General features: G+C 49.0%; 3 protein-coding genes across 5 annotated transcripts; 2 read left to right on the top strand and 1 right to left on the bottom strand.

Moving 5' to 3' along the window:
* Positions 1-634: 634 nt before the first annotated feature.
* Positions 635-4,018, top strand: LOC111158017 (prefoldin subunit 5). Of its 2 annotated transcripts, XM_022519791.1 has the most exons (6): positions 635-757; positions 962-1,064; positions 1,355-1,386; positions 2,331-2,405; positions 2,524-2,629; positions 3,813-4,018. In XM_022519791.1, exons 1-6 carry the CDS (start codon positions 686-688, stop codon positions 3,887-3,889), a joined length of 465 nt encoding a protein of 154 aa, XP_022375499.1. In that variant the 5' UTR covers positions 635-685; the 3' UTR covers positions 3,890-4,018. The 2 variants fall into 2 exon arrangements, with proteins under 2 accessions (XP_022375499.1, XP_022375501.1); XM_022519793.1 differs by lacking the exons at positions 962-1,064; positions 1,355-1,386 and having other exon boundaries at positions 658-757; positions 3,813-4,015.
* Positions 4,019-4,081: 63 nt separating this feature from the next.
* On the top strand, positions 4,082-11,128 carry LOC111158016 (chromosome unknown C12orf10 homolog). Its single transcript, XM_022519790.1, has 7 exons — positions 4,082-4,521; positions 4,662-4,774; positions 8,013-8,172; positions 10,048-10,200; positions 10,346-10,468; positions 10,583-10,764; positions 10,908-11,128. Exons 1-7 carry the CDS (start codon positions 4,300-4,302, stop codon positions 11,104-11,106), a joined length of 1,152 nt encoding a protein of 383 aa, XP_022375498.1. The 5' UTR covers positions 4,082-4,299; the 3' UTR covers positions 11,107-11,128.
* Positions 11,129-11,398: 270 nt separating this feature from the next.
* On the bottom strand, positions 11,399-25,813 carry LOC111157948 (aladin WD repeat nucleoporin). 2 transcript variants are annotated; one of them, XM_022519696.1, is made up of 16 exons: positions 25,584-25,813; positions 24,804-24,931; positions 21,807-21,862; positions 21,363-21,454; positions 21,119-21,165; positions 20,787-20,885; positions 20,362-20,505; positions 13,634-13,754; positions 13,166-13,290; positions 12,908-12,968; positions 12,681-12,771; positions 12,397-12,490; positions 12,209-12,276; positions 11,988-12,069; positions 11,791-11,875; positions 11,399-11,653 (listed from the first exon to the last, which is right to left on the bottom strand). In XM_022519696.1, the coding sequence occupies exons 1-16, from the start codon at positions 25,704-25,706 to the stop codon at positions 11,429-11,431; spliced, it is 1,641 nt and encodes a 546-aa protein (XP_022375404.1). In that variant the 5' UTR covers positions 25,707-25,813; the 3' UTR covers positions 11,399-11,428. The 2 variants fall into 2 exon arrangements, with proteins under 2 accessions (XP_022375404.1, XP_022375405.1); XM_022519697.1 differs by lacking the exon at positions 20,787-20,885 and having other exon boundaries at positions 25,584-25,738.
* Positions 25,814-26,091: the final 278 nt, after the last annotated feature.

Genomic DNA, 26,091 nt, shown 5'->3' on the forward strand with positions numbered 1-26,091 from the left:
AAAAAAAAGAGGCCACTGTTCTCTCCCCACATATGCCTGTTAAACTTCTCAGGGTCGTGAACTTTAGCAGCAGATTCTGTTGTTTACGTATGGTTTTTCTCTCCCCAACCAGACTGTTAAATTCCTTGGAAGCACATTATCTTACACTCTCGTGTTATCCCTCACATCTAACACACGGTAAAACAGTTTTGATTAATGTCTTGTGCCGTACTTGTTGGCTGATAGCGTGACTCCTTATCGTTCTCTCCACCACCAGACTTTTCCGCTGTGTGAGCCCAAAGCACCAAGTTCACGATGCTACGGACCCGTGAATTTCACAGGCTTTTTCCTCGCCTGTGGTTTATTAGGACTATACCATCCGCACAGGGTAGCATACATCACTTTGCAATATTGTGGTTATGAACTGGGTATTTCTAAGATTTTTAAGCTCCCTGAGTGTAGCAGTCCTGTTTGCTCCAATTTGACTATGGTAGGCGTGGGAGCTTTTGTAAAAATAACGTGCCGCTTTTGCCAAAACAATGTAAGTCTCCCAAAAGCTCCAGCCCTTCCTTCCCTTCCCGGGCGGGGGAACCATAGAGACGTCCGGCGCAGCGAGACCTCTTGGTTCAGCCATTGAGATGCGCAGAGGGCGGCTAGAGCGTTGCTCGTCGAGCCAGCTTCCGCTCCGTTAGTCCTCCTTCCCAACATGGCGCAGTCAGTTAACATCAGCGAGCTGAACCTGCCGCAGCTAGAAATGCTCAAGAACCAGCTGGACCAGGTGGGGACGGGCGGCAGAGACACCCCATTCCCGCCTCACATGTCTCCCGCCCACGCGTCCTCCTTCGCCTCCCATTCCTCCCCTCTTTGGGAGGCTTCCCCTCCTCTCCGAAACTCCCATCCCATCCCAGGACCGGCCCCCTCCCCGGCAGTACCTCCCTCTCTCTCCAGCCCCGACACTGACCCTATTTCCCGTCCTCTGTAGGAGGTGGAGTTCCTGTCCACGTCTATTGCCCAGCTCAAGGTGGTACAGACCAAGTATGTGGAAGCCAAGGACTGTCTGAACGTGCTGAACAAGAACAACGAGGGTATGGGGTAGGCGCGTGAAGGCAACCTGGGGGATGTGGTGAGCCGGCTACTCTCGTCCAGACTTCTAATCCAATTGCCCTTATCTGAGATGAGAAACCAAACCTTTACATATTGTCTACCGCTACATGAGCCCTTTCATGTTGTCTATCTAGAGTTGAAATGTACAGGACATTCCTCTGCTGTTGTCTCCTGTTTCCGTTCTTAAGATCTCTCTTACTATCTCTGCCATATTGGAACTCCCTTTAACGTCTTAACCTTCCCCAGATGTTTGTCTTAATTGCTTTCACAGGGAAAGAATTACTCGTCCCACTGACGAGTTCTGTATCCTTTCCACAGAAACTGCTACCCTGCTCTCTCCTTTCTCTCTCACCCCTTTCCTGGGGGGGGGGGGGGGAGGAAGGATGGGATTACTTTTGATTACTACAGAGTGTCCCCATGATTCTGAGAATACCCTTATATACTCTTTGTACCTCTCCCTGTCTGGGGCCAACATGCAGCTAATGCCTTGTGAGCACGAAGCCGTATGTAGAATTGAGGTGTGATTATTTCCCTTTGCAGTTTGGGAATATCCTCTAATACAAAGACAAAACAGGTGGGTTTAGACTTTTACTAATAACTTAGAAGACCTAAACGATGGAAGAATAGTAAGATACAGAAACAAGGAGACTCTGTTTATGAATCCTCAGTTTTGGCTTAACTGTGACACTTATTTCTAAACTATTGTTACCAAGAAGCCTGGATTTTGGCTACCCGTTCAGTGTTTCACTTGAATAAATTATGGCCATAGGGCATCTGTAAGCTGTAGTCTGAGAGCTGACAGGCTGAAAAAGAAATACAGAAGTAGTGTAGTAGGGGTTGGCCAAATAGTGGGCATTAAATTCATCAGGAATTAGCTAGTGATTTCATGATTGGGGATGTTGATGGAAAGTGAAGCCACGTTTTCACTTTTACTACTCTACAGCAGTGGGAAAATATCATTGTATCTAGTCCTTCCGGAGGGGCTAGTGGGAAAAACTGTAAGAACTGCTTGGAGGATGGGAGATGAGATCAGAGCAAGAGAGTGTTCTGGCATTTGCCATTGTCTCCATAAGGAACCAACTTCTCTGTCCCTTCCCATTTAGAGTGTAGAGGTATGGTTCAAAGGCCTCCAGATTCTTCAGTCCTTGTGGGTTGTAGGTTTTTAGAAAAGAAAGCCAAGCAGGCTAGCTGACAGGGAATCATGACACTCCTGCTGGGCTAGTTTTCCCTTAATCCTTGCTTCTCAGATGTATGTCCCTGGGAAGCTACATGATGTGGAACATGTACTCATCGATGTGGGAACAGGCTACTATGTAGAAAAGGTGAGTGGAAAGTAACCACGTGGATGCCCATCTGAGCAGGGAAAGGAAGTTTAGGGGAAGACCTAGAAGTGCAGCATAGGGTCTCCTCTTAGCCCTTCATTTACCTCTGACTTTGCAGACAGCTGAGGATGCCAAGGACTTTTTCAAGAGAAAGATAGACTTCCTTACCAAGCAAATGGAGAAAATCCAGCCAGCTCTGCAGGAGAAGCATGCCATGAAACAGGGTAAGGTTGGCCTAGGGCTCCTCTTCACCCTTTCTACCTCCGTGATAAAGAACATGGAGTCCAGTATCAACTGAGGGTGTCCTCTTTGCTAGATTAAAATCATGTGTTTCTCTTTGGTGTCTAGATGGATTCTCTAGATTCTGTGCATTACATACCCAGTATTTTTAGATTGCTGGGTTGGGTGCTTGAGAAATTTAGAGGATGGAAACTATCTTTGTTCTTGGGGTGTCCTATCTAATGGGGATGGAATGGGGGAGATGATATATGTAAATGAACACAGAGGAAAGAAATACAACCCTAAGTACTAGTCATTGCGGCCCTGGCTACACATGAGAATAACCCAGGAAGTTTAAAAAGGAAGCCTGAGTCCAATCCAAAACAATTAAATCAACCTGGGGATGGGGGTGGGGAAATTCCAGGGGGTCAGTGTTTTTTTAGAAACTCCCCAGGTAAGGATGCCTGGGTGGCTTAGTGGGTTGGGCCTGTGCCTTCAGCTCAGGTCATGATCCCAGGGTCCTGGGATCGAGCCCCACTGCCCACCCCCCACTCCCCTCACCCCGCCTACCTCTCTGCCTACTTGTATTCTCTGTCAAATAAATAAAATGTTTAGGAAAACAAAAACAAGAAACCTCCCCAGGCCTTTCTGTTACACAGTCAGGATTGAGATCACTGTTCTGAAGGCAAAAATCTATCCACAGTTATGTTTGACACATTTAATACTGTATTTTGTTCATTTTTATGGCTCAGTGGTTATCATATTTCCTGACACTTTCACACTATCCTATTTCATGACACACACTTCCTGTGTGTGCATGTGAGTGTGTCCCACAGTGGATCAGTGTTAAAAGTTCTGTTTTTGTTTTGTCTTTTAATTATTTCAGAGTGAGAGTGCATGAGCAGGGTGGGGGGAGGGGCAGAGGAAAAGAGAATCTCAAGTGACTCCATGCAGAACGGGGAGCCCAAGGTGGGGCCCCATCTCAAGACTCTGAGATCACAACCAACGTGTGCCTAAACCGAGCCCCACGCTCAACCGACTATACCACCCAGGCGCCCCCACTGTGTTAAAAGCTTTATTAACTGTCCTTGGTTGTCTACCTGTCTTTAAATGTTTTCTCACATTTCCTCAACTCTCGGTTGTCCCCCAAGCTCCAGACCAGGATCTGACTCTTCTTTTTTCCCACAGCTGTCATGGAGATGATGAGCCAGAAGATTCAGCAGCTCACAGCCCTGGGGGCAACTCAGGCTACTGCCAAGGCCTGAGAGCTTGTTTCAGAAATGGGGCAGAGGGACCCTGCTTTGGGAGCTTGGGACTTTGTTGGCGTGGCTTCCTGAGGCCCGGAAGAGACCGGTCTCGTGTTTCATGCTAATAAATGTGCCAGCTGGGCAGAATGTTGGTCTTTTCTTGCATTAAGCAAAGGACTGGTGAGGTGGGAGGGCGGTGGTGGAGATGCTGTGCCCCTCCCCAGAGCCTGCTCAGTAGGGGTGATGCCTTGCCTAACCTGAAGGCTCCACTCTGGGCCTTTGGAGGAGCTGGAGCAAGCCTGCGGAGCGCTCTCCTCCGCCGGCCGGTTGCCGTGGGAACGGCCGCCCGACGGAAGCGAGGCTGCGCGGGCGCTTCCTCTTCCGGGTAAACGACCCACTCCCCCCTCCCCCCCAACCTGGGAGGCTGCATGGTGCGCCGCTTCCCGCGCGTTCTTCTACCTCTGCTGCTGCGGCCGCCGCCACCCCCGCGGGCCCGGCCGGGTGTGACGGTCAGCCTGGAGTCCGTCCCGCCATCCAAGCGACCCCGCGGCAGCCTCATGGCGCCTCCCCGAATCGGAACGCACAACGGCACTTTCCACTGCGATGAGGCCCTGGCGTGCGCATTGCTGCGCCTCCTGCCGGAGTACAGAGTACGATCCGGTCCAGGGAAACACCCCGGGGCCCGGGCGGGCCGCACCTGAGCACCCCTCCGTACACTCCCCTGGAAACCCAACACTCATTCTCTGTCTGCACGACCCTGGCCGCCCCCTCAATCCTGTGTCCCCTCCAGGATGCAGAGATTGTGCGGACCCGGGACCCCGAAAAACTGGCTTCTTGTGACATCGTGGTGGATGTGGGTGGCGAATACGATCCTCAGAGACATCGGTATGACCATCACCAGAGGTGAGTTCCCATATAGCATTTCTTTAGCTCCTTTGGCTTCAACTGTCCGCTGTGCGCCAAGGCAGCCATCCACTGCGGAGGTCCGTGCCCGAGAAGGGGACCCGCCGCCTCCTTGAAAGCCAAGTCCTGAGTCCCGTGGGACTGCAGCCTCCCAGCTCTCCCCCTGCTCTGCGTCCATCCACCTGGCCTTGGGCCTCCCTGGCTTCCAGGCGGTCCTCACAAGCCTCCCTGCTGGCCACGCGCCTTCCTTGGCTCAGTCAGGCTTTTCTCCCACTAGCACTGTCCTCACCCCAGTTAGTACCCCAGCTCAGTTTAGTCCTTTCATGTGCGCTTGCTGCCCCACTTCAGACTGCTGTGCTCACATGGCGACGGTGCTTGGTGACCACTCAGATGTACGTGGTCTTCTACTTCATTTATACTGCTAGGTTGGGAAATCTTTCTTTTCCAAGGGTGGCCCATTATCCACGGGACCATTTCAGTCCTCTTCCTCTCCCCTCAGGCCCCTGCCACAACTCCCTCAGTAAGTGACCCTGCAACCTCCTCTTGAAAGGAACGAGCCTTTCCTGCGTGCACATCCTCAGATTGCCATTCCCAAGCACCCTCAGCTTCCTCCCTCCAGTTCAGGAAACATTGTTCCCTTCTGTTCACCCCTTTTGAGGTCTGTTACTGTCTCCTCTGGGGGTTCACACCACCGTTCTCCCCCAGTGTTTGCTTTTCTTTCTTTTCTTTCTGATTTTATGTATTTATTTGAGAGAGAGAGAGAGAAAGAGCTTGAGTAGTAGGAGAGGGAGAAGCAGGCTCCCTGCTCAGCGAGCTATATCCAGAGCGGAAGGCTGACACAACCCACTGACCCACCCAGCCTCTTCCTCCACCCACCTTCCTGTTGTTTCTACTTGGAAATCTAAGGGATGAATAACAAAACCCTCCCTCATACACACCACACTGATTAAAGTGGTGATCTCTTAGTATGAAGATGTTTTAATTCTTCTTAAGTACTTTCCTTCCTTTCCCTCTTTTTCTTAAGTGTACACATGATGTTCTTAAATGATACCGTGGGGGAACCCTCCTGGTATTTATAGCCTCATATCTTACCCTCCCTTCTCAGCCTCTCTTCAGAAACACAGCTGACCCTGATTCCACATGCCCTCCAGTTCATTCCATTCATTCGTTCAGCTGGTCCTCTCCCAATCTCTCCACTGGAAATGCTCATGGAAAGGGCTCCAGTGACCTCAGCACCAAACTCAGATGGCTGGCGGAGGATCTCACATTAATGGACCACTTTGTGGCACTTAACAATATTGACTGATTCCTTTTTCCTGATGATTTTTTTTTTTTAAGATTTTTTTTATTTATTTATTTGTCAGAGAGAGGGAGAGAGAGCAAGCACAGGCAGACAGAATGGCAGGCAGAGGCAGAGGGAGAAGCAGGCTCCCCGACGAGCAAGGAGCCCGATGTGGGACTCGATCCCAGGACGCTGGGATCATGACCTGAGCCGAAGGCAGCTGCTTAACCAACTGAGCCACCCAGGTGTCCCTTTCCTGATGATTTTATAAACATTTTTGAACTGTGCAATATTTGATACATAATGTATTTAACACTTTTGGAATATGAAACATGTAACAAACACCCCTAAGCCAATCTCCCAACCTCTGACTAGAACAGTACTATTACTTTTGTGTTGTAAGCAAGCACTTCTTCCCTATCCCGGTTCCTTCTCCCCAGAAGTAAGCAGTATCCTTAATTCTGTGTTCTCATACCCATCCTGCTGTGTAGTTTAGCACATATGTCTTTTCCATCAACAATTTAGTTTAGCTTCTTTTAACTTTTTTCTGGGGGCTTACTGTGTATTAGTCTTTATATCTTGTGAGCATTTTATAAATATTTTTTGTATCTACTCAGTACATAATAACACCAAAGCAAAAAATAAGCTCTCTAGCTGATTCTGATAGACTGATATTTAGAAATTACAACTGTAGTTTCTCCTTCCCTAAGAACTGTCATATCCTTTCCCTGTTCTCTGTGCCACTGTGAATTCAGATTTCTACTTTCCTCTCTCCCCTGCACCACTGCAGGAGACCTTGCATTTGTTCTGCATGCTGGCTGGCACAGTGCTCTCACATGAACTTGTCTGCTGGAAATCTCTCAGTGGCTCCCACTACCTACAGATAAAGTCCAAACTCCAAACTGTGGTGGACAAGGCCTGCCATGATCTGGCCCTTGCTTACCCTTCTAGCTTTATTTTTTTGCTGCTTCTCACACTCAAGCTGCCTTTCTTGCAGTTCCATGTAGAGACCTGTCTTTTAGCCATTTTAAGAGATGTTGTTCCATCTCCCGGGAATGCCTTTTGTCCTTGACCTTTTGTCTGGCTGGCAAACACCTAATCCATCTTTTAGGAATGATCTGAAGTGTCTCCTCCCTCCTGTCCCCCTTTCTCTTGTTTATAACCTAGCTAGAGCATTCGCTTGTTGTTCATGCGCTTGTCTACCTATAGTAGATGAACTTGAGGCAGGGCCATTGTCTTAGGGTTTGGTTTTGTTTTTAAGATTTTTTTATTTATTTAGGGACGCCTGGGTGGCTCAGTGGGTTAAGCCGCTGCCTTTGGCTCAGGTCATGGTCTCGGGGTCCTGGGATGGAGTCCTGCATCAGGTTCCCTGCTCAGCAGGGAGCCTGCTTCCCTCTCCCTCTCTCTCTGCCTGCCTCTCTGCCTACTTGTGATCTCTCTGTGTCAAATAAATAAATAAAATCTTTAAAAGAAAAAAAAAAGGAAGAAAGATTATTTATTTATTTGATAGCACAAGCGGAGTGGAGCAGCAGGCAGAGGGAGGGGGGAGAAGCAGACTCCCCGCTGAGCAGGGAGCCCAATGTGGGGCTCCATCCCAGGACCCTGGGATCATGACCTGAGCTGAAGGCAGACACTTAACCAACTGAGCCACCCAGGTGCCCCCGTCGTAGGGTTTTTTTTTTTAAATCCCTAATGTCTAAAACACAAAGCCCAGCATGTAGTAAGCACTGAATTAACCATTGTCAAATTAAAGCATGAACAGAGACTCCAAGCTGAGGTCCACGTTGAACCTCGAGGAAAAGCTGAAGTCCCACAGCTGCGCACCCCTCCTCCCCACTCCTGAGTATTCTCCAGCCTCCACTCCCTCGTGCCTGCATGTACACACACACACTGTGGGCTAACTGGTGGGCTAACTGGGGCAGCTCTGCCTCAGCCCTACCTCCCTGTACTCCTCAGATCTTTCACAGAGACCATGAGCTCCCTCTCTCCTGGGAAGCCCTGGCAGACCAAGCTGAGCAGTGCGGGACTCATCTATCTGCACTTCGGGCACAAGCTGCTGGCCCAGTTGCTGGGCACCAGCGAAGAGGACAGCATGGTGGGCACCATCTATGACAAGGTGGGGACCCAGGGACAGAGATGACCCATAAATACATCTCCACCACCTGGGAATGGAACTGAACACAGGACAGGACCTCAGATCGGGACTCCTGGCCCATTGCTGGCCCAGCACTTTCTCCCTCGGTCAGGCTCAGCTTCTCACAGGGGATGGCTAATCTCTCTCACCTCTATCCCAGGGTAGTTGTGAGAAGTGGGGGAGGTTCAGGGAAGGGCTTTGAAAACCATAGAGTAGAGTTTCCTGGTCCTTTCCTTGACCTGACATGCATAAAAAACGATTGTTGAGCAACGTGGTAATAGAGGAGGCTGCTTGTGTGGGAAAACACATAGCTTAGAGGTTCTGGGTGCCTGAAGATAGAGGGAAGCATATCGGGGACACATGAATTGGGAAAATCAGCTGGGACAGGTTGGATTATGAAAATATCCTCAGGTTCCACCAGCATCCCCTGTGAGCAGCTCAGCACACTCCTGCGAGGGAAGGAATGGGGCTAGTGGCTGTGGCACACCTGTCAGGTCAGGGACTGAGGACACCTACCTGACCCTGCTCCTGTGATGTTCAGCAGTCAAGCTTCGTGTTCTGTCAACTCTGGTTTTTGCAGAAGCCACTGAGTTCGGTTCTGTCTTAGCTTGCCTATCTTCTGCCCCTATGACATGGCATTAGTACGATCCAGAGAAGTGACGAAATACGAATGGTTGAATTGGAGCGTTTGGAATACTGTTTTTAGACTGCCTGGATCCATTTCCCCATCTGCTGAGGGGCTTCCTTTTTTCTTTTTTTTTTTAGATTTTCATTTTTTGAGAGAGAGAGTACATGAGTGAGGGGAGCAGCAGAGGAACAGGGAGAAGCAGACTCCCCACTGAGCAGGGAAGCCAATATGAGGCTGGATCTCAGGCATGACCTGAGCTGAAGGCAGGCACTTAACCCACTTAAAGGGTAGACTGAGCCACCCCTGCCCCCTGCTGAGGGGCTTCTAAGCAACTGAAGTAAATTATACCGAGTTTCAGTTGAACATCAGGTTGGGGTCCACACCAAGAGAGGCTGAGCATAAAGGAGTTTCTTTTTCAGCTCTCCCCGAGAGGAGCATTCCGCTGCATACCACAGATGTGTTGATGTTGTAAGCCTATGTGCAGAGCAGTTTTGCTGTAAGCATTGATACTATACCATACTGGTTCTGCCCCTAGCCTTTTCAAGATTTGTCAGAGAGAGAGAGGCAGGCTCCCTGCTGAGCAGGGAGCCTAATGAATCAGGGATCTCAGGACCCTGAAATCATGACCTGAGCCAAAGGCAGAGGCCCAACTGACAACTACCCAGGCGTCCCTGCCCCCAGACTCTTGAGGCACTGTCCTACCCTTCCTGTGACCTCAGGAGATGCAGCACCTGTTCCCACCACAGGGTACATCATGGGCTTCCCTGGGACCACATCCCAGCTCTGATATCTCGTCCAGCACTCACTCTCCCACCTCCCATGTTTGGCCAGACCCTTGAGTACCTCATTTACCAGGACACTGAATAGCCTGCCCAGCCCACCTGGAAACTTACCCTCTCTCAGCGCCGGGATCCACTCCCAGAGGCCCTCATGAACTTGAGACCTTCCTTGTTCTAAAGTCCGAAACCCCACCTCACACACTGCTGGCCTCAATTCAGGCTTTGTGCAATAGCGGAGGGGGCGCTGGGTTAGAAGTCAGGTGGTCTGAATTCCTGCCCCAGCATGATCAGATCCAACCTGAAGCCGCTGAGCTCCCTGGTTCCACCTTTCTTCACCCAGTGAATGTTGGGAGACCCTCACAGGCCTCTTGTGGAGATTAAATTAGTGAAATCTGTAAAACTTGATGTAAATGGAATCCTCAAGATCATTTACTCCTGGTGCTGCCCTAGATGTACGAGAACTTCGTGGAGGAGGTGGATGCGGTGGACAATGGGATCTCGCAGTGGGAAGAGGGAGAGCCCAGGTATGTGCTGACTACCACACTGAGTGCCAGGGTTGCTCGACTTAATCCGACCTGGAACCAGCCTGACCAAGACACTGAGGTAAGGAGAGCCCCCAAGGAAGACCATGAGGCGTGTAAGCCCGTTGGGGGAGGAAATTAGAGTGGTTGCCTCCTCCAATCCTAGTGAAGTCAAAAGTTGGGGCCAGTACTGTGGTTCTGATTCCCACCATTCCCTTAATTCCCAGGCCGGGTTCAAACGTGCCATGGACCTAGTCCGAGAGGAGTTTCTGCAGAGACTCGACTTCTACCAACACAGCTGGCTGCCAGCCCGGACCTTGGTGGAAGAGGCCCTGGCCCAGCGATTCCAGGTATAGGCCTGGGAGGAGGCACTGTGGTTCATCATTTAGGGACTGCTGGCAGGCTGTTGGTCAGCAGGGGCTCCTGCTTCCACCCCACATCTCCCAGCCCTGCCTCCCTTCCAGGTGGACCCAAGTGGGGAGATAGTAGAACTGGCAAAAGGTGGATGCCCCTGGAAGGAGCACCTCTATCACCTGGAATCTGGGCTGTCCCCACCGGGCACCATCGCCTTTGTTATCTACACTGACCAGGCTGGACAGTGGCGGGTACAGTGTGTGCCCAAGGAGCCCCATTCATTCCAGAGCCGGTAAGGCCCTAGAGGACCACCCTCAGACCTTCAGGCCTGTTTCAGCCCTATCAGAGGGGGCCACTAACCTTGGCCTCTTCTGTGCTGTGCTCCTCAAGACCTCCATTTGCTCCCAGCAGCTTCCTCTTTCTGTTCACTCGTAGGCTGCCCCTGCCAGAGCCATGGCGGGGTCTTCGGGATGAGGCCCTGGACCAGGTCAGTGGGATTCCTGGCTGCATCTTTGTCCACACCAGCGGCTTCATTGGTGGGCACCACACCCGAGAAGGTGCCTTGAGCATGGCTCGGGCCACCCTGGCCCAGCGCCCAGTACCTAAACCTCCCACAAATTCCCTAGACCAATAAAATATCCTCTATCTCGTACTGATCAAGTCTTCACCCTGTTACTGTCCTGCACCATTCTGGGAACTTGCTGAAACTTGGGGAAAGTGAAATGTCCATTATATGCCAAAGCCTATGGTAGGTATTTTCTCAGCTTTGCTTTCCAGATCACCGGAAAACCACACAGTTCCTAGGGTCAGATAAGTTGCCCAAATTCATAAAAAGTAACACAGCCCTATCTTAACCCAAAGTCCATGCCTTTTTTTTCTTCACTAGACACTAGTGCAACTCCCTGGAGAAAAAGTCTTGTAACAGAGTGGAAAACAACAAATGGGACTTTTTATTATTAGAAGTGGGAGTGAGGAGAGTGGGACCGGGCAGGCGGTGGCCCTGGGAGAGGGTCCCATGGGGCAGAGGTTGGGGATGTCTCAGTAAAGAGGGGCAAATCATGAGTAGAGCCTCCACCCCCAGCTGGGGGCTCCTGGGTTCGGCCAACCACCGGGCTAAAACGTGGAAACTGGGCATTAACAAAGTACAGAGGGATGTGGGCAATTCGGCCGGTGGACCAGCACTGCAGAGAAGGAAAGAAAAATCAATCAGAGCCAGAGCCTAGGCCCAAAGAAGACCACATGGCAGGGCCACGCAGCAGCCACAGTGCTCAGTTCCTCCACCCTGCTCCCCAAAAGCCCAGCAGCCCGGCCTACTCACCACACTGAGCAGAGCCCCTTTGTTGAAGGAAGGATGGAAAGTGATGAGCTGCGCCTGGGCCCCTGGCTCCCCCTGGATAATGCCACTAGGGGGAGAAGATGAGCAGGCAAATGGAGACAGGGCAAGTGAAGTAGGATGTGGGCTGGCGTGGAAAGGCTAGTAGGGAGTTCAGACCTGATGGCCGATGTGGCACTTACCAAGGAAGCAGCTCAAACACGGGGCTGTTTCGAGTGCGAAAAAGGAGGATGACTGGTTTACCGTCCTGGACCCTTGGATTTCCTATGAGAAATGGATGGGATAGGAAGGCACCCTGGAAGCAGAATCCCAAGGCAAGGCAGAGAAGTATAGCCAGGACAGGGACACCCTCCATGAATGGGAAGAGGGCTGTGGCCTGAGCAAAGTCCTTCCCAACTCTTACCTTTCATGAGCACAGCTAGACGCTCCCCACTGGGGTCCCAGACCATGGAGTGAGCCTCTCCCCCAAGTCTACAAGTCAGAAGAGTTAGCTGGGAGGCCTCAGCATGGTCCCTCCCACCTTTTCACTGCTTACCCGCTCCCCCCCCCCCCCCCCCCCTCCCCCCCCCCGGCCCCAGCCATTCAGCTCACCTTTCCTCTCCATCTGGTGTCTGTACTGTTGTCTCAGACAGATCAGCCACAATGGTGGCTGACTTGGCACCTCCAACGCGCCCCTTTCTCTCCCCTGCAAGAAGGGCAGAGGCTATGAAGTTCAGGAAGCGGGCCTCTCACTGGTCCTCTACCTCACATCCGTTGTAAGCATCAACACCTCTCAATCTTCCCTTTATCTTTCAGAGTAGCCTATTCTGGAGGGTTCCTGCCTCCCTCTGACTACCCCAGATATTCTGCATCCTGAGCTGCTTCCCCTGACTCACCACAACGTTCTGGGAATGATAAGGAGTAAATGAGTGGTTCCCCCAATACAGTGAACAGCAGCCGGTTTCCATCTGGGCTCCAGCAGCCGGTCTGGGGTCAGGGAGCAAAAGGCAGGGGAACACTAGTCAGCAGGGGAATGCAAGAAGAAAAGCAGAGGATGTGGGGAGACACGCTTGGGGCACCTGGGACCCGCCTCCTCCCCAGCTGAGTCACGGTCTCCTCTCACCTGACACCGCCCCGATAGAGTAGGCCACCTCTCGCAAGTCCACATCTGGGCCTCCCAGACCCTATGCCGGAGAAAGGCGGGTCACAACTCAGGACTTCTAGGTTCCAAAACCTGGACTTCCCTCCCTCTGCCAGTCCCGGCACCAGGTCAGAGAATGGAAACGGAACAGAAGGTTCTGTCTGCGGAAGGTTCAAGAGCCAAGTGCCTTTCTCTAGGTCAGCCTTGCCCTCCCCCTCCCTCTGGCTTCCTCCCACTCACCGAAAAACAGCTGAAGGAGTGGTAGCCAAGACTTTGCTGCCATCCGGGGACCAGAGCAGATTGGTAACCCCACCTCCCCGAAACCAGGGAAGGGGAACACAGGTCTCCGTTGAGACATCCCATACCTAGGACAAAGGGGTCGGGAGTGAGAGAGGAAGCTCCAGCATTCCCATCCTGTCACACAGGCTGCCCTTACAGTACAAAGACACAAAAAGGAGAAGAAGCAGGAGAGGGACTGTTAAAACAGGAGGGAATAGGTTTATATGTACCGTGACAGCAAGCAGGATTTTACATCTGAGGAATCTGAATGGTACTGCTTCTTCCCTGAGTAAGTTTAACACTAACACTAAATGGACAATTAGTACTCTCCTCCCCACAGGATATCTTACACCCCCAAGTAAAGAATGCTCTTGCCTCAAGTCTGAGGAGGGGCTGAGATGACCGCAAGAGGGGTGGGGACCAACTCACCAGGATAGCAGCATCCACAGGTGACGCTGAGAGCAGCCATCCCCCACTGGGCGCCCAGGCCAAGCTGGTGACAGGTGTGTGCCCAGGGTGAGACAGCACTTGGGCACAACCCGAAGAGGGTCTGCAGGTGGGAAACAGGGTATAAAGTCAGAAGACAGCAAGAACACCCCCATGACTCTGTTTCCTTATCTCCTGACAAAACTTCCATATCTCGATGACCCCTCAAATCCAGGTTAGGGGAAATGAGTAAGGGTCATGGAAGTTGAGGGGGAAAAAAAGGAAGAAAGGGCACAATCACCACCATTAGGTCCATAGATGAAAATGAGTACAAGGGAGGACTCCAATATTATGTATTTTCAAATGTAGTCCTCAAGGAGACACACACTTCCGACCAGCAAGGATAGACGGTGCCGAGCCAGGGAGAAGTCCCACTCTGCCCTAGACCAGAGCCCTCTCCCCGAAGGACCATCCAGCCTGGGGCCTGGGACCCTCTGTGATGTTATCTCAGGGTTCCAATCTCTTTTCCAGAGTTATCTGCTTTTCTGCAGAACTCACCCTGTGCTGCAAACCCTATCTTTCCATTTCCCTGTCCGAATTACTCTCTCTCCCTCTGCATGGTTTTCTGCTTGTCACAAAGATGCAGCACGGGGATCGTCGTCCACCACAAGGTTGGGAACTTCTGACAGCACCCGTGTCTCCGTCAGCGCTGTACCCCCAGGGCCACGTCCTTGGCCTGTCAGGTACATGCCACTGCCTGAATGAAGGCCATTCTCTTCTTTTCCACCGAACAGTAAGTACCTCTAGTGCCAACAGGAGCTCAGACTGCTGACCTACAACTTTTTCTTGAACTTGACAATAAATCATAGTTCTCTTTTGAGATCCGTTCACAGAGATCCAGCTCATTGTTTTCAGTGGCTGCCCTGTCTCCATGCCCCTGAACTCATAAACCAGAACTGATTCAGTCGTGCCTCCACAGATGGACATTTCAGCTATTTGTAATGTGTTATTGTTTCAAACAATGCTGCAGGAAATACTCTATATCCTTATGTATTCGTGTTACTATGTGTTCAGAACTTGGGGGTATAAAAGGCTTGCACTTTTATTCTTCACTTGATCTTAGCCAAAAGGCCGAGAAGCGATTGCACTTTTATTCTTTTAAAGATTTTATTTATTTGTGAGAGAGAGCACATGCATGAGCAGGGGGAGCAGCAGGCAGAGGGAGAAGCAGGCTCCTTGCAGGGAACCCAATGCAGGACTCCATCCCAGGACACTGGGATCACGGCCCCAAGCCTAAAGCAGACACTTGGCCAACTAAGCCACCCAGACGTCCGTAGGCTTGCATTTTTAAGAACATAAATATGCCAACAACAAACTACTTTCTGACAAGTTTATATCACAATATAGTCTTCTCACCAAGAAAAAAAGCACCCACTTTCCTGGTCTTGCTAGTACTGGATATTATCAAACATTATAATTTTGGGGCACCTGGGTGGCTCAACCCACTGAGCCACTGCCTTTGGCTCAGGTCACAGTCTCCGGGTCCTGGGATCGAGCCCCATATTGGGCTCTTTGCTCAGCGGGGAACCTGCTTCTCTCTCTCTCTGCCTACTTGTGATCTTTCTCTGTCAAATAAATAAAAATCTTAAAAAAAATTTTTTTTTAAGTAATAAAAAAACATTAAAATTTTAATAATAGCATTCTGAATGACTAAAAATTATTATGTATTTTCTTTTTTTTGTTGTTAAGAATTTATTTATTTATTTATTTGAGATAGAACAAGAGTGAGAACACAAGCAGGGGGAGCAGCAGGCAGAGGGAGAAGCAGGTTCTCCAGCAAGCAGGAAGCCCAACAAGGGCTTACTCAACTGAGCCACCCAGGCACTTCAATATTATGTATTTTCAAAAAAAAAAAAAAAAAAATTCTGTATTTTCTTCTAGTCCTTTTATTTTTTCCTTTAGTTCTTTTGTCTGCTTGGAATTTATTTGTATAGAAAAAGTGTGAAGCAAGGACTACCTTTATTATTTCCTAAATGGATAGCCAATTATCCCAACACTACTAAAATTAAAAAAAAATCTAAACTTCATTGCAATGAAAAGCCACATTTCTCATATATTAAATTCTCATATATTCTTAGATCTGTTCCTGAATGTTACACAGCTATGCTGATCTGTTTGTCTATCCTCATGCCAATTACTTCGCATTACTGTAACTTCCTAAGATATTTAATACTTGGTAGGGCAAGTCTCCCCTCTATATTCTTCCTATTCAAAATTCTCTTGGCAATTCTTCCATATTTACTCTTTAATAAAAACTCTGGGGACGCCTGGGTGGCTCAGTTGGTTGGGCGGCTGCCTTCGGCTCAGGTCATGACCCCAGCATCCTGGGATCGAGTCCCGCATCGGGCTCCTTGCTCGGCAGGGAGCCTGCTTCTCCCTCTGCTTCTGCCTGCCACTCTGTCTGCCTGTGCTTGCTCTCTCTCTCTCTCTCTGACAAATAAATAAACAAAATCTTTAAAAAAAAAACTCTGATTATCATTTTGCCCAGTTCAGAAAGACAAAACACAGCAAAATTCTGGTTCCAAGTCCACTTAATTGGACATTTCTATGATGATACACCTTCCTGTCCAGGCATACAGTGTGTCTCTCCATTTAGTCAGCTCTTGCTTAATGTTCTTCCACAACTTCCTCCAAATGTCTAGTAGGTTAAATAAATTTAACGATTCATTCCCAGTGATTTTGGTAACTGCACACACTGTAAGTAGAATATTTTTTCTATTTCAATTTCTCAGTGATGACTGTAGGTATAAAAAGAAACTATTACACTTTTGGTTTCCTGGATCTAGTCACCTTACTACATTTAAATTTCTTATTAGATCAAATAGGTTTTCTTAGCAGAGTCACTTGTTTTATCTAGGTATGAAATCATATCTTCAAAGAAGAAAAATTTTCCCTTTGTTTTCAAGACTTCACCTTTTTTCTTGTCTGACTGCACTCACTAGAATCTCCAAAAATAATGTTGATTAATAACAGTAACAATGGCAAAAAAATAAAATAAAATAAAAAACCAGTGATAATGGCTGGCTCAGTAGGTAGATCATGCAATGCTTGATCTTGGGGTTGTGAGTTCAAGTCCCACATTGAACACAAGATTACTTAAAAAAATAAATTTTTTTAAAGATTTTATTTATTTATTTGACAGATACAAATCACAAGTAGGCAGAGAGGCAGGCAGAGAGAAAGAGAGAGAGAGAAGGAAGCAGGCTCCCTGCTGAGCAGAGAGCCCGATGTGGGGCCGGATCCCCAAACCCTGGAATCATGGCCCGAGTCGAAGGCAGAGGCTTTAACCCACTGAGCCACCTAGGCGCCCCTAAAAAAATAAAATCTTAAATAAAAATAAAAAGAGGAGGGTGCCTGGATGGCTCAGTGGGTTAAACCTCTGCCTTCAGCCTAGGTCATGATCTCAGAGTTCTGGGATCAAGCCCCGCATCAGGCTCTCTGCTCAGCAGGGAGCCTGGTTCCCCACCCCACCCCCCCGCTCTCTGCCTGCCCCTCTGCCTACTTGTGATCTCTCTCTGTCAAATAAATAAATAAATAATTTTTAAAAAAATAAAATAAAGAGGCACCTAGGTGGCTCAGTGGGTTAAGCCTCTGCCTTTAGCTCGGGTCGTGATCCCGGGGTCCTGGGATCGAGCCCTGCATCAGGCTCTCTGCTCCAGGGGGAGCCTGCTTCCTCCTCTCTGCCTGCCTACTTGTGATTTCTCTCTCTGTCAAATAAATAAAATCTTTAAATAAATAAAATAAAAAGGGAGCGCCTGGGTGGCTCAGTCATTAAGCATCTGCCTTCGTCTTGGGTCATGATCCCGGGGTCCTGGGATCCAGTCCTGTGTCGGGCTCCCTGCTCAGCGGGAGGCCTGCTTCTCCCTCTCCCACTCCCCCTGCCTGTGTTACCTCTCTTGCTGTGTCTCTGTCAAATAAATAACCAAAATCTTTTAGAAATATAAATAAAAATAGGGGCACCTGGTTGGCTCAGTGTGGTTAAGCCTCTGCCTTAGGCTCAGATCATGATCCCAGGGTCCCAAGATTGAGCGCCACGCATCAGGTTCCCTGCTCAGGGGGAAGTCTGCTTTCCCCTCTCCCTCTGCTGCTCCCCCTGCTTGTGTTCTCTCTCTCTGTGTCAAATAAATAAATTAAATATTTAAAAATAAAATATTGTCTTTCTGATACTACTTATTGCCAGGTTTAGGTTTTAGGGATGAGCTTTATAAAAATAAACCGGGATGCATTCTGGGACAGGAGGAGGACATCCATGGAAAAACTGGTGAAATCTGAAAAAAGTCTGAGTTTAGTTAAGAACGTATAAACATCTTGGGGCGCCTGGGTGGCTCAGTGGGTTAAGCCGCTGCCTTCGGCTCGGGTCGTGATCTCAGGGTCCTGGGATCGAGCCCCGCATCGGGCTCTCTGCTCGGCAGGAAGCCTGCTTCCCTTCCTCTCTCTCTGCCTGCCTCTCTGCCTGCTTGTGATCTCTCTCTGTCAAATAAGTAAATAAAATCTTAAAAAAAAAAAAAAAAAGAACGTATAAACATCAGTTTCTTAGTGTTGACAACTGTCACATGGTAACATAAGATGTTAACAGTGGGTGAAACAGGGCTGCCTAGGTGGCTCAGCTGGTTAAGCGTCTGGCTTCAGCTCAGGTCATGACCCCAGGATCCTGGGATCCAGTCCTGCCTCAGGCTCTGAGCTCAGTGGGAGTCTGCTTTTCCCTCTCCCTCTGCCCCTGGGTTCATGTGCTCGCATGCTCACTCTCTCTCGTTCACGCTCTCTCAAGTGAATATATTTTTAAAAATCTAAAAAAAAAAAAAATTGGTGAAACTGGGTGATGGATATTCAAAACTCTCTGTACTATCTTTCCAGCTATTCTAAAAATCTAAAATTATGCCAAAATAAAGTTTATTAAAAGAAAAAAAACAGGAGCCTGATTTCCAAAAATTTCCAAATTCTTCTGTGATCTGGTCTAGTTCAAATAACGTGGAGGGGAGCCTGGATCACTCAGTCAGTAGAGCATGTAACTGTAATCTCAGGGTCATGAGTTCAAGCCCCACTATGGGCTGGGCATGGAGCCTACTTCAAAAACAAACAAACAGAGATGACTGGGTGGCTCGGTCAGTTAAGAGTCTGCCTTTGGCTCAGGTCATGATCCCAGGGTCCTGGGATCAATTCCCGCATTGGGCTCCCTGCTCAGAAGGGAGACTTCTTCTCCCTCCACTCCCTCTGCTTGTGCTCTCTCTGACACAAAAACTAATAAAATCTTAAAAAATAAAAAACACATACATACAACATGGAGGTTATCTTTTCTTTGAAATCAGATAGAACTCTCATAAAGCCATGTATGCATGGCATTTTATTTTATTTTTTTAGTGATAGAGTTCATCTGTTTTAATTTCTTACACAATCCACTCTGGTTACAGATTTTGGTAGAGAATCAAATATTTACTTTAGGGCACCTGGGTGGCTCAGTTGGTTGAAAACTGCCTTTGGCTCAGGTCATGATTCTGAAGCCCGGGACTGAGTCCTGCAACAGGCTCCCTGCTCAGTGGGGAGTCTCCTTCTCCCTCTGACCCTCCCCACTCTTTTGCACTTTCTCTCTCTTTGTCTCATTCTCTAAAATAAATAAAATCCTTAAAAAAAATTTTCCTTTAGATTTTCAATGTGATGGTCTAACTTATACATGATATTTTGTAATAATTCTTCTAATTTCTTCCATATCTTCCATATTCCTTGCCATTCTTAAAAATACTGTACTCTGATTTTCTTTTACCCTAATAAGGCTGGCCATAAGGTTTTCTTCTTTACTCATAATTTAAAGGACCAGTTTCTGGGGTGCCTGGATGGCTAAGTCGTTGAGCGTCTGCCTTCAGCTTGGGTCATGGTCCCAGGGTCCTTGGATCGAGCCCCACCTCGGACTCCCTGCTCAGTGGAGAGCCTGCTTCTCCCTCTCCCTCTCCCCCTGCTTGTATTCCCTCTCACTGTCTCTCCTTGTCAGATAAATAGATAAAATCTTTAAAAAATAAAATAAAATAAAAATAAAGGACCAGGGGTGCCTGGGTGGCCCAGTGGGTTAAAGCTTCTGCCTTCCGCTCAGGTCATGATCAGATTCTGGGATCGAGCCCCGCATCGGGCTCTCTGCTCGGCAGAGAGCCTGCTTCCCCCTCTCTCTCTGCCTGCCTCTCTGCCTACTTGTGATCTCTCTCACTCTGTCAAATAAATAAATAAAATCTTTAAAAGAAATAAATAATAAAGGACCAGTTTCTGATTTAATATTTACTTAGTTCTCATGAAGATTCTTTTTCCAATTTTCTTGATTTCAACTTATGCCTATATGAATTCCCGCCCCTACTGCCTTTAAACCTACATCTGACAGTCCTCTGGAAAAGGCAGTCTTTCTACTCCATGATCATGTATGTATATACATACATATGTATATATATATATACATATATATATATATACATACACACACACACTCCCCACAATTCCAGAAGCTCCTAGTTCTGTCCCTTCCTCTAGATTCCAGCATTCTCAGCAGCTCAACATTGACCGTAGGTCTGCTTCTCCCACCGCCCTGGGAAGTGCTGTGAAGATAAAGAACTTCCAGACCTACTTGCCACCCCCCACTGCTAATATGGCCACAAGCCTCCAGCCAAGGGAAGACAGAGGCTGCTGGGACTCACCGGGTAGACAGAGAGGTGGGGTCCAGGGTCCAGATGAGAATGCAGGTCTGACAGGCCACAGCCAGGACAGAGGCACTAAGGGGCTTCCAGGCCAGGGCCGCCACGTTTCGCTGTAGCCGGTGCTTCAGGGACGGGACTGTAGTGCTGTGGTGAAAGTTATGGGACTGAGTCAAAGCAGGAACACTACAGCTCAGGGGACCGGAGTTCAGTTGAGGAGGGAAAGCCAAGAGAAGGAAGCTGACCACCCAGAGCACAGGGGTATCGTGGGACAGAAGGATAGGATAAAGAGTAGATCTGGAAACAGGAAACATGTAGAGAGTTCAGGCCCAGGAACCTACAGGAGCCCTGGAACCAAGGTTGGAGAAGAAGGAGACTGACTTACGGAGACCAAAGAGTGGGAGCCCACCCCGTAGGCGTCCACGTACCTGCTGGCATTATACACACGGATTGAGTCATCTAGCAGGGCCACTGCAAACTTGTTGGTGTGGGGGTGCCAGGCAAAGACCCGCAAGCAGCAGCTGGACCTGGGCCGGAGAGAGCATGAGAGGCCTGAACCCATCCCCCAGACCAGAGGCTCAGATTCCCTTTCACGTGAGGACATTACTATTTTTCACTTTTTATTTTTTTGGGGGGGAATAAGAATGTGGGTAATAGAAAAGGGGTGGAAGGGGTGTGTGGCTTGACTTCCCTCTCCCACTGAGAAGTTCCAAGGTTCAGGACTTCTTTCCCACAAAAGCCTCAGAGCTTGTACACTCACCAGTTTGTGACTTGGGCAAATTCAGCAATCAGATCTTCACTCCTGAGCTATGAGAACAAAGTGGACAGAGGATGCGCTGGGACCAAAGAAGCTTATTCCCTCGACTTCCCACAGGGGAGCTGGACTATTCCCACCCTCTGCAGTCCTTCTTCCCACCCCACCCTGAACTTAAGGGATGAAAAGTGGAAGAGGGCAGGAATAGGGGAGCAGCAACCAGAGGGCCAGGGGAGGAAGCCCGACTTACAGACAGATGGGGGAACAGGGACCCGTGGAGGGAGGAGGCCCATCGACAGAGTGCCAGGGCCCAGCTGGATGCCGTCTTCACCCACTCAAACACTGTGGGGTTGAGGAAGCAGCTCTGATTAAACCATTCACAGGGCTGTCACTGGGCACCCTTGGATAAAGAATGAGCAAGGAAAGGACAAGCATTCCCCAGGGTCTTCCACCCAACCCATACTTGGGACACCCACTCAGGATATGTGACGTAGGCAGAGAGGAGAAAAGAAGACGGCACCAGAATAGACAACTGGGACAGGAAAAAGAATGCTAAAGGGAAGGGGACTGGGCCAAGAGGTATTGGGATGGATTGGGAAGAATATGAGAGGAGATGCCAACCATAAAACCAGAGAAGTCGGGAGGGGAGATGCCAACCATAAAACCAGAGAAGTCGGGAGGGAAAAATATTTACCTTCCTCCTCTGAGTTCGCAATTTCATTCAGCACCCCAAAAAGGCCCATATCACGCCTGAGGAGAGGAAGCTGGGAGTCAGATTACTCTGACCCCTTTGGTCTCCCTCTACAAGTTATACTCATTCAGTAACTTACTAAAAATAAGAGCACTCAGGGGCGCCTGGCTGGCTCAGTTGGTGGAGTGTGTGACTCTTAACCTCTGGTTGTGAGTTCAGACCCCACAGTGGGTGTAGAGATCACTTAAAATCTTCAGGGACGCCTGGGTGGCTCAGTCAATTAAGCAGCTGCCTTTGGTTCGAGTCATGATCCCAGCATCCTGGGATCGAGACCCACATCGGGCTCCTTGCTCAGCGGGGAGCCTGCTTCTCCCTCTGCCTCTGCCTGCCACTCTGCCTGCCTGTGCTCTCTCTCCCTCCCTCTCTCTCTGACAAATAAATTAATAAAATCTTTAAAAAAAAATAAGCGGGGGCGCCTGGGTGGCTCAGTGGGTTAAGCCGCTGCCTTCGGCTCAGGTCTTGATCTCAGGGTCCTGGGATCGAGTCCCGCATCGGGCTCTCTGCTCAGCAGGGAGCTTGCTTCCCTCTCTCTCTCTGCCTGCCTCTCTGTCTACTTGTGATCTCTGTCTGTCAAATAAATAAATAAAATCTTAAGAAAAAAAATAAAAAAAATAAAAATAAAAAAAAATAAGCGAATAAAATCTTTGGGGTGCCTGGGTTGCTCAGCCTGTTAACTACCTGACTCTTGATTTCAGCTCAGGTCTTGATCTCAGGGTCGTGAGTTCAAGCCCCTTAAATGGGCTCCATGCTGGGTGTGAAGCCTACTTAAAATAATACAACATAACAAAAATCTTAAAAAAAAAAAAAAAAAAAAAAGAAGCACTCACATTTAATGAGTGCCAAGTATGTGCCATGCACTTTATTTATTATCCTTTCATGTACTTATCACACGAATCTGAATGGCATTCTGCTCATTTTACCAACAAGGCAACCAGCCTCAGAGATCTTTCAGGGCTTGGTGAGCAGGTCAGGGGATCAAGTCCTGCCCTAAGACTGTGAATGGAAAGCCATGGGAAGATTTTTGGTTTTTCTCAAGTAATCTCTACACCCGACATGGCTTCAAACTCACAACCCTGAGATCAACAGTCATGCTGTACTGATTGAGCCAGCCAGGTGCCCCACCATGGAAGGATTTTAAGCAGAGGAATAAACTGACCACACCAGCATTTTAAATATTTATTTATTTGAGGGAGAAAGAGAGCGAGAGAAGCAAGCAAGCATGGGCATGTGTGTTGCCAGTTGGGGGAGGGGCAGAAGGAGAGAACCTTCAAGCAGACTCTCCACTAACATGGAGCCTGAAGCGGGCTCCATCTCACGACCTGAGCAGAAACCCAGAGTCGGACACTCGACCAACTCAGCCACCCAAGCGTGCCCCCCCCACACACACACACACTGGCATTTTACAAAGATCAGTCTGGCTACAAATTAAAGGGGCGCAAAAATGGAGAGGAGGAGACGGGTTAAGAGGCTACTTCAGGAATCTGGAAAAAAGGCCAAAGTGCCCTGAACCAACAGGGCTGGAGAAAGCAGACAGATTTGAGAGGCTGAAGAAGTAGAATGAACCGAATTTGAGGGCTAACTAGACATTAGTAAGAGTAACACCAAGGGAAATGCCTACATAATAATTACAGAAGCTAATACTGCCCATGGTTTGCCAAGGCCGGGCCAGAAGCTTTACACGAATTATCTAAACCAGCAGCTATCACAACCCTACAAAATAGCTATTGTTAACAACCGCAATTTTCGGTGAGAGAAGAGAGGCATGAAGAGGTTGATATTATCAATATGACCTCGGTAGGAAGTAGCAGCATCAGGATTCAACCTGTCTGCCTCAGAGCCTACACTCAAGCCACCTGCTCCCAAATGAGTAGTAAGGCCATTCCTTGAGACAAACAACACAAGGTAGAAGCAGGTTTGGAAAGGAAAATGAAGAGATTGGCTTTGAACATGCTGAGCGAGTGAAAGCCTGCAGAAGAGCCAAGTGAGGGTGTCTGGCAGACAAGGGAACACCCAGGTCTGAACTTGTGAGTCCAGCCCAGGAAACCACCCCTTCAGGGACATCAGAAAGAGGTGGGACAGAAAAGGCAGAGAACCAGCAGCTGAAGAGGTAGGCAGTGGGAAAGAGCCTGGGACTGAATGACTTATCAAACAATAAATGGCTGTTTAACTTAACTCACACAAAGATGTCCAAATTAAATGGTACTATGATAACAAACAAATTAAATGGTATTATGACAACAAATATCTAAATCTGGTACCATGTGTGGGACTGTAAATATGTAGAATTTCAATGGAGGACTATTTGGCAACAGCTCAAGAAATTACAAATGGACATACCCTTTGAAGCCTCCTACTAGATTTGTAGGAATTTATCCTACACGTGGCAGTGATAATAACTAACCCTTGAAGGTCTTAATATGTGCCAGGCACTGTTCTCTGAGTGCTTTATAGCCATTAATTCATTTCATCATCACTACAACCTTGTAAAATCAGTCCCGTTTTACAGATGGGGAAAGTGAGGGACCAAGTGATTATGTAACTTTCCCAAGATCACACAGCTACAGAGTGACACAGCCAGGAACGGAATCCAGGCAGTACGGCTCCACTCCTAAACGTGCTAAATGAATGACCTAAATATGAGATTATTCACTGCAGCATTATCCCTAACCTTGCTGAGCTTCAGGTAAAAGGCTCAGAAAGTGCTAAAGACACGAAGAGGGGGTAGGGAGCAGACTCACTTAAACCAGAAAGCAAGTCACTGGAGATGAAATGAACTTCTGTCAACTTAGGTTTTTCCAATAAGGACTGCTAATTTGTTATAGTGAATGATATACAGGACTGAGCTAGACAGAGCCAGGCAGCCCAAGGCAGGGGGAAGGTGACCCCAGCTTCTCCAGGATCTGCAGACCATGGTCCAGGAGACCCTTTGCCACGTCTCACCACACGTTGATGCATCTCTTCCACACTTGCTCCCGGTGATGGATGAAGGCAGTTCTTGTGCCATGGTCCAGCCTCCCAGGGGTCTTCAGGGGATCCTTCGTCAGGTTCAGGACAGGAAGATTGATCCACTACAGGCCAGAAGTGAGAGGTGTGACAATGAGTCAGTCTCTTCCCCAGATCTCTGCTGAACTTGCCATCTCCAAACCGCAGTTGGGCTAGGAGTAAGAGGCTCCGGAGACCTGTTTCCCATCCCATAAACCTAATCCTTGTGGGAAAGTGAAACAGAGCTTAACTCCCTTATCTGTAAAACTGGCATAGTTCATACGGTTGCTGATTATTAGATCTTATAACATGTGTGAGGCACACCTGACTCAGTCTCTTTCTTACATAGCAAACGCTCAATAAATAGTTGTTTCTCTCCCTTTTCTTTCCCAGAACTCCGTGGTAAAAAAAAAAAAAAAAAACTCCAGGTTGTGCCTTCCCAGCTCTCCCAGATACTGTCCTCAACTTTTCAATAGTTCTCCTACACCCTCATTATCCCTTGAATTCTCCCTCATTCTCTCCATTCCCTCTAGGGCCGCCCCACAGCTCAACATCCCTCACCCTCCAATCCCAACCCTAAAATACATTCCAGCCCTTCTAGTCTCAAGTCTGGGCCAGGCTGCTTCCTTGGCCAGGATGAGGACCGCGAACCCGGCCCGGCTGCGAGGCCTCAGGTCCCCCATTTTCCCGGGCCCCGCCCCCATGCCTGTCGCTCCCCTCCCTCCTCGCTTCGGCCACCTGGCCCCGGAAGTCGGGAGGCGGACTCTCATAGCTATTGCCTGTCGCCAACTCGTTATTGTGCTCGTATAGGGTGACTTGACCCCTAGGCGGCGGCGGAGGGAACAATCCCAGGGAGCACATCTTGCCGGTCTCGAGGACGTCTGGAATCGGTGAACTCACGGATCGCGCTTCCCTAACTCTTAGTTCCCGGGCTAGATTCGGATCCGTACGGGTAGCCGTGTGGGACAAACGGCGCTGCAAAATTCAACGGAAGTGAGGGGAAGAGTAACGCAGAACACGAACGCGTGCGCAGTCTCGAGACAGACTTCCAGAGCGTCCTCGCGCGCCGCCTGGTGGCCGGAGGGGGAGCGGCGCGAGCATGTCCGCGGGGTCAGCCCCTAGTTAAGGGTCAGGGTGGGTGGGTGTGTGTGTGTGTGTGGTGTCAGGGTGGGCGTGTGGGTGTGTGTTTTCCGTGAGACTGTGTGTGTGTGTGTGTGTGTGTGTGTGTGTGTGTGTGTGTGTGTGT

This window comes from Enhydra lutris, unplaced genomic scaffold (genome assembly GCF_002288905.1).
Source record: "Enhydra lutris kenyoni isolate GAN:26980312 unplaced genomic scaffold, ASM228890v2 scaffoldscaffold56, whole genome shotgun sequence".
Taxonomy (NCBI): domain Eukaryota; kingdom Metazoa; phylum Chordata; class Mammalia; order Carnivora; family Mustelidae; genus Enhydra; species Enhydra lutris.

What these genes read in the sequence shown, in the direction of transcription:
- LOC111158017 (XM_022519791.1), top strand. Translation starts at nt 686, where the DNA reads ATGGCGCAGTCAGTTAACATCAGCGAGCTGAACCTGCCGCAGCTAGAA. An exon ending in CAGGCTACTATGTAGAAAAG is followed by an intron (nt 2,406 to 2,523) that starts GTGAGTGGAAAG and finishes CTGACTTTGCAG; the next exon opens with ACAGCTGAGGATGCCAAGGA. An exon ending in GAAGCATGCCATGAAACAGG is followed by an intron (nt 2,630 to 3,812) that starts GTAAGGTTGGCC and finishes TTTTTCCCACAG; the next exon opens with CTGTCATGGAGATGATGAGC.
- LOC111158016 (XM_022519790.1), top strand. Translation starts at nt 4,300, where the DNA reads ATGGTGCGCCGCTTCCCGCGCGTTCTTCTACCTCTGCTGCTGCGGCCG. An exon ending in CGGTATGACCATCACCAGAG is followed by an intron (nt 4,775 to 8,012) that starts GTGAGTTCCCAT and finishes TGTACTCCTCAG; the next exon opens with ATCTTTCACAGAGACCATGA. An exon ending in CCCTGGCCCAGCGATTCCAG is followed by an intron (nt 10,469 to 10,582) that starts GTATAGGCCTGG and finishes CCTCCCTTCCAG; the next exon opens with GTGGACCCAAGTGGGGAGAT.
- LOC111157948 (XM_022519696.1), bottom strand. Translation starts at nt 25,706, where the DNA reads ATGTGCTCCCTGGGATTGTTCCCTCCGCCGCCGCCTAGGGGTCAAGTC. An exon ending in TGCGAACTCAGAGGAGGAAG is followed by an intron (nt 21,455 to 21,806) that starts GTAAATATTTTT and finishes TCAACCCCACAG; the next exon opens with TGTTTGAGTGGGTGAAGACG. An exon ending in GTGTTTGAGCTGCTTCCTTG is followed by an intron (nt 11,876 to 11,987) that starts GTAAGTGCCACA and finishes TTCTCCCCCTAG; the next exon opens with TGGCATTATCCAGGGGGAGC.